General features: G+C 37.3%; 1 protein-coding gene across 1 annotated transcript in view; it reads right to left on the reverse strand.

Moving 5' to 3' along the window:
* The window catches only part of LOC105058836 (protein OPAQUE1-like), a 130,382-nt gene that overhangs the window by 69,639 nt on the left and 47,296 nt on the right, over positions 1-13,447 (reverse strand). Inside the window, exons 30-37 of the mRNA XM_073249198.1 lie at positions 13,132-13,308; positions 6,202-6,339; positions 2,124-2,194; positions 1,930-2,029; positions 1,810-1,866; positions 1,665-1,721; positions 1,449-1,529; positions 1,279-1,361 (exon numbers count right to left, since the gene is read on the reverse strand). Coding sequence (XP_073105299.1) covers positions 1,279-1,361; positions 1,449-1,529; positions 1,665-1,721; positions 1,810-1,866; positions 1,930-2,029; positions 2,124-2,194; positions 6,202-6,339; positions 13,132-13,308 — 764 coding nt within the window. The remainder of the gene's footprint in view (positions 1-1,278; positions 1,362-1,448; positions 1,530-1,664; positions 1,722-1,809; positions 1,867-1,929; positions 2,030-2,123; positions 2,195-6,201; positions 6,340-13,131; positions 13,309-13,447) is intronic.

Below are 13,447 nucleotides of genomic sequence, written 5' to 3' on the forward strand. Positions count from 1 at the left end.
GATCATCTTCTAATTGAGGCCACACTGACATTTCATATATCTGCTCCAAGGTTTGGTATAGGGCATACGGTATCGTACAGGTTCCGTACCGATATGCAGTATGGGAGATATATTGACACTCGGTATGCCGAACTGATCCTGTATCGACGCAATAATAGATTGGCACTGATACGGGGTCCGAGACTAAGACGGCAAACTTTGATCTGATCCATCTTAAAAGCTTTCTGTTATTTCACCCAGATTATGCTAAAATTCCTCGATCTGTTTCCGGCAAAAGGAGAGCACCGTAGAAAAATATGATGCCTTCGGTTGCAACCAGAAATATCATAAGACAAACAACAAAAAGGAATTGGAGAAGATGACAAACAAATCTCTAGTCCTTTTCTTTAAGGGAAAAGACTAATTTTATCCTAACATGTAACAAAACTGAGGAGCTATTGTCGATGTTACTGTGCACTATGAAGATTTTCAGTGGAGTTACTGTCAACAAAAAGGCAGAATCTTGGTATAGGAAGGCTGATGCGCTGAAGTATAGAGATAAAACCAGTTTTAATTGCTTTAGAAATGAAAATTAGACTACTATATACCATTACAGAGATAATATGAATTACCACTCCTGAAAATTTACCAAAAACAAAAACAAGTAGCAATAGTAATATAAATTATAGTAACTCTGATATAACTTAAAGAGGTTGTAAGTCCAAGCTACTGCAACTTATTTTGCATCTATTTATCTAAGAAGGATTTTGCTAGATGTAGCAAAGCCATCAAAGAACATGGAGCATCAGGAGCTGATAATTCAATACTTAAAAATGAAATTTCTTACATGAAGGGGGCAGTCAAAGCATAATATGGCTTGTCTTTTGATGACAAAAAAGGTAATTGCTTGCAACGGGGAATTAGTTTCGGCCATGCAAACAATGTCAAAGATATTGTCAAAGCAATGCTAGATAAGGTCTGCTAGCAAACTTTTAGCATGAAAGAGCCACTTAATGGTCTCCCTTGTGGCTACTCCATTAGCTGAGCAGCCTTTTGTAACATATGATTATTGCCTCTATTGAACAAAGTCTTTAATCGAAAAGATAAACAACAGAAAAAATATTTCCTTATGCAATAATAACCCCTGATAAACAAGTAAATATACCAGCCAATAGAAAAAGCAATAAGAAGCGACATAGTTAAAAACAGAAGTAGTCAGTGCAAGAATATTGAAGAGCCTAGAACATTCTATTAAATGTTTGCTAGCCCAAACAAGCTCTCTCCTTGTGGAGAAATTACCTCAGATCATCATCCAGTAAAAATGAATTTGAAATAAGATTTTGAGAGTCTTTGTTCACCATATCCCTCATTGCTGCAACGACCTGCCGTTTTGTGCAACCAATTTTCAGAATAACAAAAGACGCCATACCATGCAAAAATTAGAATAAGAAATGGGAGATTGAACATGCCTCATTTGAGACGCTTTGCGTACTATATTTGTCATCCCAATACATTGTGCATATTCGATAAATTTGCCTTACACTCAATGCCTGTCCAGATTCAGTTAAGCTCAGATCAAATGATTTATCACCAAAATCATTTCGCAAAAGATCATTTGTACCCTACTTATAAAACACATTATTAATATTTTATAAATTTGAAAAATGAGTGAAGGTTAACTCTACCGGACAAAGATTTTTCCTTATATCTTCAAGAGATTTTTTCCTCTTCTGATGTATAACCTGTAATATTTCCACAACAGAATAAGAAAAGAAATCTCATAAGACTTGTTGCTGCTAAGTGTTGACAATCATGACAGTTCACAAGTACCAAAAACCCAACGGCTTGTCTGATATAGTTTAGCTCATGCCACGATGTACCTGCAAACTACAGCAGATGAAGTATTAGTTTGAAATATATGAACTGCATAGGGGATAAAATTATACTCACCTCCTCTGTAGAGTCAGAAATCCACTTCTCCAGCACCGCAAGCCCAGATTTTACATACTCCCCATTAGAAAATGTGCAACATTCACGTCGCAGCAGCAGACTGAGAGTCGGACAGATGGGATGAATAGCTTCAATTTCAATGTCAAAATTTCATTTATTGTCTATGAAAGTAACTTTATGTAAGAATCACTTACCTATTAAAAAGCTGGATATTGATAAAGGAAAAAACCTGGGTGACAAGCTTGCGAATAAAAAAGCAAGGTACCTAAATGAATAATTTTGATTAATCACATGATGCGAACTTGACTTGAAAGAATGACAGACAACATGCTCCCAAGGTATTATGACAGTAAACTGTACAGATACTAGTCAAAACATAAAATGACATAATCTTCTCAATTCCAAAGATGCAAAAAATGTGATAATGATGCTGAGTATCAAATACGTTTTCACTTGTGAAGTTGTTAACTAATCAGTTGATGTCAAAAGCTTAAGTTGACAGGGAATGGTTCAGTAGTGTATGGCAGGCTTAACAAAACCCATCACTTGAGGCCTAGACAACATGCATGGAGATAATGGAGTCAAGACAAGGATGAGTCAAGATGACAGACAAGAATCAAGATTGCAAGGGATAATTAAATAATTGAAATGGAGGGGATTTGAATTCATGACCTCCAGCAACCTGAGCCATGATACCATGCTAATCAACCCATTGACACCCAAAAAAAAAAAAAGAAAAAAAAGAAAGCTTAAGTTGACAGGTAATGGGTCAACAATATATACAAGCTTAACATGAGTTTTACACTAAAAAAGGGCTAGCAAGCTCCCCTTTGATCCCACTGCTCCATCTGCATTCGCTTACCAAAAACCAAGTTTTAACCGTTTCAGACCTTGCATTCTTCTTAATGTTCCATCTATCATTTAATGTCACTCTGCTTTTTTTTTTTTAACCCAAAAATTATGTTCTGGTTTCTTGTCCATTCTTTAAGCCTAAATAAATGAATACTATCCTCAAAAAACTGAATAAGACATGCCCTAATAGTATAATAAACATGTTGGAATGATAAAGAGAAGCATTGCTAATAAGCACATTATTTTGTAAACATAATCTGAAGTAACCTTGAAAAATTTGTTATCAAAATTACGAAAAAGAAACTCCAAAAGAGAGTGAAACATTTAACGAGAAAAAATAAACAGGTCCAAAAAAAAAATGATATTAACAAGAAAGTGTTGGAACAGGCTGATATTGCAGAATATTGGAAAAAAAGATAGAGGCAGATGGGAAAACTCTAAATGGCTTCAATCTATTTTATAAGCTTAGATACCTCAACGCATGAGAACTTCAGAGAACAACCATAATCCTATGTATGCTTTGTCTGTTCGGGAGGATCACCAAATCCTCTACAGACCATGCTGGCCACATTCGGTAGGTCTAGATAGGGTCTAGGAGTAAGACCCACCACATCGGAAGATGAATCAAGCATCAAAGCTTCTGAAGGCACAACTTCTTTGTACAACATCCAATTGAGATGCTCTTTCTTTTGAGATTGAATAACTTTTTGAGATATACGATGCTGTACCCACCTCTAAAGGGTTTAATGCATGCAATAATCAAAGACATACAATAGCATTTAGGCTTCCAAGAGGGATGGTCAAAGTAAAAGTTTTCTTTTTAGGAAAGACTTTGACCGGCTATAACTCATAATCTGGGAAGAACTATATGAAGTAGCTAGAGACAAAGTTAATAAGAAAGTCTAGATCTAGCTCCAAGAGGAGTTTAGATTATCATGATTAGTTCCACACTTCCACTAATCATGGCTATTTGGGGCAAGCCGTGACATCTTCCAACTAGAAGAAGATTCTGACCCAGATTTTGCAAGGATGGATCTTACTAATATAAGTAGAGGGATTATAATCAATTTTATTATTTAATTAATAAAGGAAAAGGTACCTAGAATCCTACTTCCACAATTCTCTTATTCTTTCTTATTTTTTTGAAATTTCATGCTGAGCTGGTTGAAGAAAATCTTTTCCTTCTCCTCGAACAGATCTCCTAGATTAGATCACCATCTCTTTCACTCAGGATTGGCTTCTAAATCCTTATTAACTACCTTTTATATCACCTCTCTGTCACTTCAAATTTTCCAAATCCCTTTTTGTAACTTCATTATTTCTCTCCTCTCTCTCTCTCTCTCCTTCAAAACAACACATTTCCTCATTGGGAATCTGCACCATCTAATTGGTTATTTATCACCCTTGTGTTAAATGCTGCAACTCCTGTGTCTCCTTTAACAAATTCATTCCTCACCTACTTTTCTAACAAACATAGCACACATCCATGTAAGTATTCTCAACTTTGTCATACTCAACATCTCAAATACCATCAAAACAGGCTAGTATTTATGGTCTATATCATTTCGACGAAGCAACCACAAAATGCTTGGTGCAGGATGTTGAAACACATTCCATTCAATACTGGTTACATACCAACAGGAAAGATGCTCTAGGAGTTAGCATGTACCAAAAGTCGGCATCTATCAGTTTGTTATTTGTTTGTGTTTTCTTATCTGTTTTGATCTGCCTCGATTGTACTGGTACCATATTGATACAATCTGGTTCAAAGATGGTATGAGGCCGATACCAGTTTAGACCTTGGATATATTCATCTTTATTTGTTTGAGCTATTCACAGAAGTTCAGTAAAGTTATTGGTTGTATGATCTGAATCATGATCACATATTTAATGGTAAATAATGATCACATTGCAAGTGTACAAATTCACAAAATGCTGGATGAGTGAGATATAGACTAATAAAAGGATAACATATTGTAATATATCTTAACAGCCAATACCATGGTATGCCAATATGCCATACCATATTGAACTGGGCGGTATGGGGCGTACCATACCATACCGATTTGGTACTGTTACATGATACAGGGGGCGCATCAAGTTGGCCCCTGTACCAAGCGTACAAAGTACAGACACTGGCCCAGTATTGAGACACTTTACCTTGCTCAATATTATACTCGATGGGATTTTTGACATGACATATCAATCCGAAAGGATTTGTAGGAATCAATATTCTGTTAGAGACTAGCAAGCTATGCTGATGATGCAGTGGATAGAGACATGATTCCAACAGGTAATGAAAACAAAGTTAACTGACCACAACATGGATGATGATGATAGTACAGAGGTGTTTGATCAAAGACAGACATATACTGTAAATGGGTTGGTCTTGGTTGCAAACTACTAGGACTAGAAGGAACAGCATGAAAGAATAGACTGAACCATTTTATAAAACTTTCAAGAAAAGCACTGCTAGGAAAATCATTTTACAATAACCAAATATATAACAACTCATGTGGCACAACCTTTTCCATCATCCTAACATCTTCAATGCTCACAAATAATGATGATTTGACGTTTCCGAACAGATGGGAGGTAATGAAAAAACATTGTTGGATAGCCATGAAAAGATATTGAGCACATGGAGCAAACTCATATTGCATCCATCAGACTTTCTGGTATTTAAATTCCTAAACAAATTAGCGAAAGGATATCATAAGAACCAAATTCAGGCAAACTCTGAACTAAGCCAAATGGACAGACAACCAGCAGTTTAGCTAAAAGATGAATCAACAAATTGCCAGCAATAGGAAAGCTGAACTAACATGACCTAAATATAATGGCCTTTGTATGGACTTGTGAAGCATGGTATTCTTTCACATATCTAAGCTAAGGAGTTAAATCAGGAGACAAAATTATTGTCTAAATATATTACATATAAGACATGACAACAGAAGTATCAATAATGTATTCCCTAAAAGGGAATGTATAAAACATTACAGCATAAAGTTAAAAAGTAAAAGAAGTTCATACAAATGTTAACTTCAGCAGAAATGATCATCTACTTAAATGTAGCTGTATTGTCTCTCACACAAAGCCATTGGAAGCTTTTGGTTTTGCAATAAAGCAGGGCGTAAGGCTTGGCATAAGCCTTATGCCTGCTAAACAGCCTTTAAAGAACATGACCATTCCAACTCCCAAGATAAAGCTACCATAAGCTGTTCTTGGCATAAAGTCATCATTTATGCCCGCTTCCACTTTACATAGACAAGCACACATTGCTAAAAGTTATTTCAGAATTTGTAGCCAAAAAAAGTATAGAAATAACTTGTGGCATAACTTTTTCTATTATACTTTCTTATTCCCAAACCAAATGCAGCCATCGACAAATAAAAGCAAGAAAACAAAAAGAAATCTCACATAGTTTTTATGTAAGCGGTCCATAAAAGAATCCAAAAATTTGATGATGCGATCCCAATGACTGCTTATCGGCTGCTGAACAGTACCATCAGGCGATTTAGATCTCCTTCCGCTTGCTCCTCGAGTAGATTTAGGTGCCTTCATATGACAAATTGGCGAAACTTAAAATTAAAAAATTGAAGATGAATCTAGCACGTGCTCGGCAAATAACTTTGAATAGCAATGGACATATATCTCATTATGCTAAAACTAATAAGCTCCGTTATAATTTTGTGCACACACAGATATATATATATATATATATATATATATATATATATATATATATATATATATATATATATATATATATATATATATATATATATATATATATATATATATATAAAATGTATCTAGAAAAATGCGAAGATGTCAGAGAACATAACAAATGCATGTGTATACTGTGTGTGAAAAAAATTGTTACTCTAATAACCTTTACAGAATACAATGATAATTGGATAATTCTGATTAAGGATTGAGGTATTGCATGTCGATGCCATGATGGCCTGGCATTGGCAGGATATGTATCATGCCATGTGATGTTGTGCCGATGCCTGGCATGCACTGGCACATAGACATGCCAACCACTGGCATATCAATGTGCCAAGCACCAGCACACAGCCAAGGCTGTGCCAGTGTTATGTGCAGAGAGATAACGGCAGAGTACATACCATTTTGACCTACATTTCAGTACATGGTTCTGATGTTTGCACCTTTCAACATATACTGCAATAAATTAATATGCTAAACAGGAACATGAAGAGCACAACCAACTTAAAATTCAAATTTTAAAATAATGACCTTCTACAGTTTGGGGTACATGATCATGCCATCTCAACTGGCATGCAATCTTTTCAAAATATTTTAGTTCAGCATCTAACATTCTACTAATATACTCAATTTCTAGTTCTTTCTTTCAACTTCTACTCAAGGTCTCAAATAATGATCCATGCCAGCTTGCATGTACCAGGATAATCTAGTACAAGCAGCTAGCATGGGTCACCATGGCTTGCCACAACACCGACTAATTTATTTGTAAATAATTCAAAATTGAAATGGCTAACAAAACTTTTCATTTTTCATTTCGGCACAGCATGGCAATGTGCTGATGTAGCATGACATGTGGCATGCTAACTTGTGGTTGGCAAGCCCACCAGCACTAGCACTAGAAATCTTGGTCCTACCACACCTCAACCTCAACACTCCATTAGAAACATCCTTGGTAAAAGTAAGGCTGTGGTTATGCTTGACTTAGGAAGAATGTGACGAAAGTAATAAACCTAGTTAACAAAGCTTGGCTGTGGAAGGAAAAAGAAATATGGTGATAATATTAGCAACAGTCCTTCCACATTCCTAAAAATGTTTTAGAAAAGCCAAGGTTTGAAAGCAAGATCCATGAAGCTGATACCGGGACCCATGCTGGCTAACCAATGGTACGAGTCGGTACAGATCCGTACCGGACCGAACCAGTGCAGAAACAAAGAAAGGAACCAGGGAGGAGGAAAAGAATGAAATATGGAATGGGGAGGGAGGGAGAGGATGGCCAGAGGAGATGCCAGCGATGGCCATAGATAGGCCGCAGGAGTGCTCGGAGGATCGCCAAGGCCTCCACTTTCTCTACCAAATCGCGACCTGGAGAAAAAGAGAGAAATAAATAGAGGGAGGAAAAGAAAAAGAGGGAGGAAAAACTAGCGGAGAGGCCGTTGGGGGCCTCCGACTAGCCGCCATGGCCCCCGACTCCTCAGGCATGAAATAGGAGCGATCACACCTTTTTCACGGGATTTTTTTAAAAAATGCCAACCACAATGAAGTCGACAATGGATATGCTGGCTTCATTGTTTATTGTCGTTTTAAAAAAATACAACAAGTAGGGATGATTGCCTTTGTTCTGCACCTGCAGCTCCGCTCGCATCTTTTCTGCCGTCTGATGGCCACGACGGCCACCCGGCATTGTCGGGGCCATGGCGACCATCTAGCACTCTCCGACAGCCTCTCTATTGGCTGTGCCTCCTTCCAATATCCTCATTCCTTGCTCTCTATTTCTCTCGATTAAATGCCTTATCGAGTGACATGGAGCCGTGGATGCCTCTGCAGCTCTTCGACAGCCTTGATGGGCCACCATCGGCCCTCTAGTATCATCGTCCCTCTCTACTCCTCTCTCTCTCTGTCACGTCCCGAACCCAACACCCTGTTCGGATACGTGATGGCCGTACACTCCTTAGAGCAAGCCCTAAAGAATATGTAAGGCCAAAATAAATCATTACAATCTTAACATCCTTAACAATTAATTTCAACAATAATTTGTAAAACCTTGCATAATTACAAATTAAATTTCTTCAATCCTCTGATCAGATACTATGACACTCTATCTATATATCTGCTCACCCGCAATCCAAACCATAACCAATCATGAGCATCCTGTATCTCTGAGAGGAAAAAGAAAGATGAAGAGATGTGAACTTTACAGTCCAGTAAGAATTTTCATATCACACTCATATAATAATAAATCTGAAAATAAGAATAAGCAATAAAACATAAAATCCCATGTTCAATATCCAGAATACTGCAATATCTATAAATTATCTGTCTTGTCAAAAGAAATGCATCATCATATGTTAACAGGTGAAACACTTTTGTTCAACAATTATTTCATGTCTTATCTTTAATTTCTCTTTTCATAATCACATGATTTTTAACATTTTTTTCTGGCTCTGGACTAACCAAGTCTATACCTCAGTCATCATTCGAATCAATTTTCACTTAAGCCTTTCAAGGCTGTCCCAGGATGAGCTCCTGACCGGCTGTCCCATGTACGAAAGTCCGTGAGAGACTGTCCCAGGCATAAGCTCCTGGCCGGCTGATCCACCTGTAAGCCAGTGGAGGCTGTCCCAGGCATAAGCTCCTGGCGGGCTGTTCCATATGACAAGGCTAGTCCATACCATATATCTCTTTCTTTTCATTTAATCATTATGTGTTGATTTCATCAAATTAATTCCGACTTGCATTATGATCAATTTAGATATGTCATATCCATATAATCATGCCATCAATCTCTGATACATATATATTGACATAACATACTCATGCTCAAAATCATATAAGCAAATAATGGTGTCTCGGATATAGCAAATTAATCGATCTCAAATCCAACGATGCAAAACCAATGATGCAAGATCAACGGTAAAATAGCATATATATAATGGTGATCATGTACAGGGATTCTTACCTTTACCGGTGACTGATCCAAGCATAAAAATCAATGTTCTTCTTTGATTTATGAATTTCTCTAACAAGATATTCCACTCGATATCTTATGCAGACAATCGTATCTCTTTATGACCCTGATCAAATATAAAAATCATATATAGAGAAAATTACCAATAATCGATCTTAATAACACAAATCTAGGATCTCTCTTAGGATTAATCAAAATTAGGATTTGTCTATGTATCTGGACCCTCCATTAGTCCACAAGACTTCTAGAGAGAGAAAATCCATGAAGAGAGAGAAAATTTTAAAGAGAGAAAGTAGAGAGAGAAAATTTTTGTATCCTTCCGACGAGACAATCATGATCGAGATCATTAGAGGTCCTATCAGGGTGACTTAATATGAATTAACCATGATTGATGTTATCAATTTTGAATAAAAATCGGATCGGGATCTAATCTACTGTACGAATGTCGAAGCAATCTCAGATCATCATATTTTCATCTCAATTTTATCCTAGGGTTCGTGATGAAATCAGAGAGAGAGAAAGATCCTAGAGAGATAATTTATAAAGAGAGAAAAAAGTCTAGAGAGAGAAAATAAGAAGAGAATCTAGAAAGAGAAAATGGAGAGAGAAGGTAGAGACAGGAGAGAGGAAAGAGAGAGAAAGGAGAGAGAAAAAATTTCTCTTTTTTTATTTATTTTTTTTTCTCTTTTTCTTTTTCTCTTTTTTTTCTTTTCTTTTCTTTTTCTTTTTCTTTTCCTTCTTCCCACAGCTCTCTCTTGGGCCGAAACAGGGGAAGACCGACGAGGTCCCCCCAGTGACACGGGCTCCGACGAGGTGGGTGGCGTCCGATCGACGGCAACGGGGCAAGGCCAACCGACAGCGAGGTTCGGTCGGCAAAGTTTTTTTTTTTATTTCTCAGAAAACGGGGGATCCGTCCCCTTTCTTCATGATTTCCGACCATTGGCCGGTCGCCGGTGGCCAAGCACTCAAAAGAAGAGAGAGAGAGAGAGATGAGGGTCCGGTCTCAGGGATGAGACGCCGCAATCGGTGGTGCCGGTGTCCGAAAAAGAGAGGAAAAAGTTCCGACCGAACAGGGGTTTCATGTTTCATGGAATTTTTGATGATCTCGACGGCTGGCGAGGAGTCTAAAATCATGGAAAGAAAGAAAAGAGGGAGAGAAAGAAAGATTGAACCCTTACCTGAACTCCGATAGCCTCTTCGACCTTCGATTTCCGACGAACACAAGAAGAGGGTGCCGCGGCTTCCAAGGGAAAAAAAGAGGAAACAAGCTTGAAGATCGCCAATGGAGGTTCTTGAGGGAGGGGTAAGACTTATTTATAGAGGGCCCTAGAGCTCTAAGGGTCCTAGAATTCTTCTCCATCTGGGATTCATCGGAGAAGAAGACTCCCATCGGGAGTCTTCTTCCCGTTCTTTTTTTTTTTTTGTATGGGCTTGATTCAGGGCCCAATTGGGCCTGGTGTTACATTCTCTTCCTCTCCTTCCCTCTCCCTCATCCGGTGTTCCGATTCAAAAGGCCAAACCATCTCGGTTTGCGGCCGGTACGACTCAAAATGCCCTGAACCATCCAGTTTGGGATCGCTTAATAAATGCTATTTGAAAGTAGCTCACTGTCAATAGAATCAAACTTTACATGAAGCTCCATTTGTTTATCAAGAATCAACTAGTCACACATGTTAATTAAAATTGAGGTCTACTTCTATTACAATTCTAAGAATCTTTTGGGAGAGAAGGCAACTTCAACATTCAATAAGCAGCAGAAAAGGACCATTATTTTTTATCTCGAGCATGAAGTAAATCTTGCTTCATATGATCAATGATGGAAGCATCATCAAAACTATCAGTGTTATGTTATAGAATTGACTAATTTGCTGGGCATGCCTGCTCTCATGTAGGATGTGCTATACACCCATATAATGCATAAAACTAACTATTTTATGATGTGTAAATTATTAGTAATTTACAAGTTTAGATTTTTCAATTTATATATATATATATATATGTTGGAACCAAGGCATAACTATGCTAGTAATAAATGATGTGCAAGTGATAGAGATCAATTTTCAAAAACCTGGATGGGTCGAGTCTATTAAAACTAGAAAATATTTAAAACCAGATTACTTGTGTTCGAATTGTCAAGAATGGTTCAATTGTTTGAATCATACGAGTCAAGTGAACCAATGAACTGCCTATATCATGACCAAAATAAAGGGGAAGAAACACAATCCATAATGCTAATCTCATATGCAACCTATCCGACCTCTCTTTTCTCTTTCAATCTTCCCTTTTGATCTTCCTTAATCTAGTGGATGCTGCCTCCTCCAATGATCAAGTGAGGGATGCTTGAGGTTGGAGCCTCACCATTAGAATTAAGGAGGGAAGGAATGTCAATGGAGGCTCTAGACCTCATCATTGGAATGGTGGAGGGGAGGGAAGAACATGGAGAGTGATCTCTTCCTCGAAGTGATTGAGGGGTTAGTTCTCGACCATAGGAATGGAGTTGATGTTTGAGGCTAGATATTGATGACAGCATAGGAGGAGATGCCATTGGTAGCTCGACATGAGATGCAGTGAAGAAGGGATGACAGTTGGGGTTCAACACTGGATGTGGCAAAGGGAAGGGATGGTAGAATAAGAGGCACCACCTTGAGAAAGATGAGCCATCATATGGTGTTTGCACACTAGGGAAAGAAGGATTTTCATATGAGATCTAAAATCTCATCAGGCCCCACCATACTTGCTGTCAAAGACCAAAAAGGTTTACCCTGGGTCAACGAGTGAAGAAAATTTGGAAGGCAATGACTTGTGAACTTGCTTTCATAATAAATTTGCAACAATACTAAAACAAAAAATCAAGAAGCTGTCATAGATTCCATGAATTCCTCTTGCAATACAAATTATATTGATTGATAGAAAATGATATTTTTAAGATTTGAAACACAATCAGGGTTCTAAACCTTAAAACAAGTTTAGCAAGTTCTTGCCCATTTAACATAATAGATAATTCATCCACCTGAAGGAACAAATTAGTGGAGGTTGCAGCACTAGCTTCAAGTACTTAAGTTAGCTAAGCCATTGTTTGGAAGTTTTTAATTTCAAAATCATGATATTCTCTTTTCCTGTATTTAGAAAAGAGAAAAAGTGGAATAGTAACCACTATGTCTTTTTCTGTTTGGTTGAGTTTTATATTCCTGAATGAAATAACTCTAGGGTTGAGGGTGTTTTTGTTCATATGGAAAATAAGGAATAACAGGGGACCTTATTCCAGGAAAAAGGTTTTTCCATCCACATGGAGTGGTTACTCCAAGAATAAGCAGGTTTGAGCAGACAAACCGTTTCTCCCTTATTTCTGCTTCTCATGAACCTGCTTGGAAGAAATGAAGCTTTAACGGGCCTAATCCTGCTTTATTCCTAACGTAGACACACCCTAAGTGACCAAATATGACAACTAACACATACGAATGCAAACTTACTCTTCAAAACCAAGTAAATTGGTTCATAATGAAGATGATGAATTTTAAAAATTAAAACAATGTGTTAAGATAATTTTAAGGCATATTATCATGATATTTTTTGACAACCAAATTTAAGGAATAAACCCTAAAAACAACATTATCAAAGTGCACAAAGCAAGCTACTTTTGTTGTCAAGTTGACCTGAATGCAAAGACTTAGAAGTGGTGATATCTCTTTCTTTAAATTATCACGAATCAATCCAAATATCTTCTCCAAGCAGGCCGTCAATTGCTGCTTAAATAGCATAGCTGGATATCGAGCATCTACATGCGACCAGCACTCTTCTAGCCCAATAAGCTTTGTAGGAGATTTTACACCCTAGAATAATCAGATCAATGTAAATCAAGATGCAATATAAGCAATGACTAAAAACTGAAATTGAAGTCATGTATTTAATTTAAAATGTAATAGATATAAGACATCAACATGTGTTGTGTCTCTTCCAGGCCTAATAGCA

The sequence above is a fragment of the Elaeis guineensis genome, chromosome 15, assembly GCF_000442705.2.
Source record: "Elaeis guineensis isolate ETL-2024a chromosome 15, EG11, whole genome shotgun sequence".
NCBI classification, from domain to species: Eukaryota; Viridiplantae; Streptophyta; class Magnoliopsida; order Arecales; family Arecaceae; genus Elaeis; species Elaeis guineensis.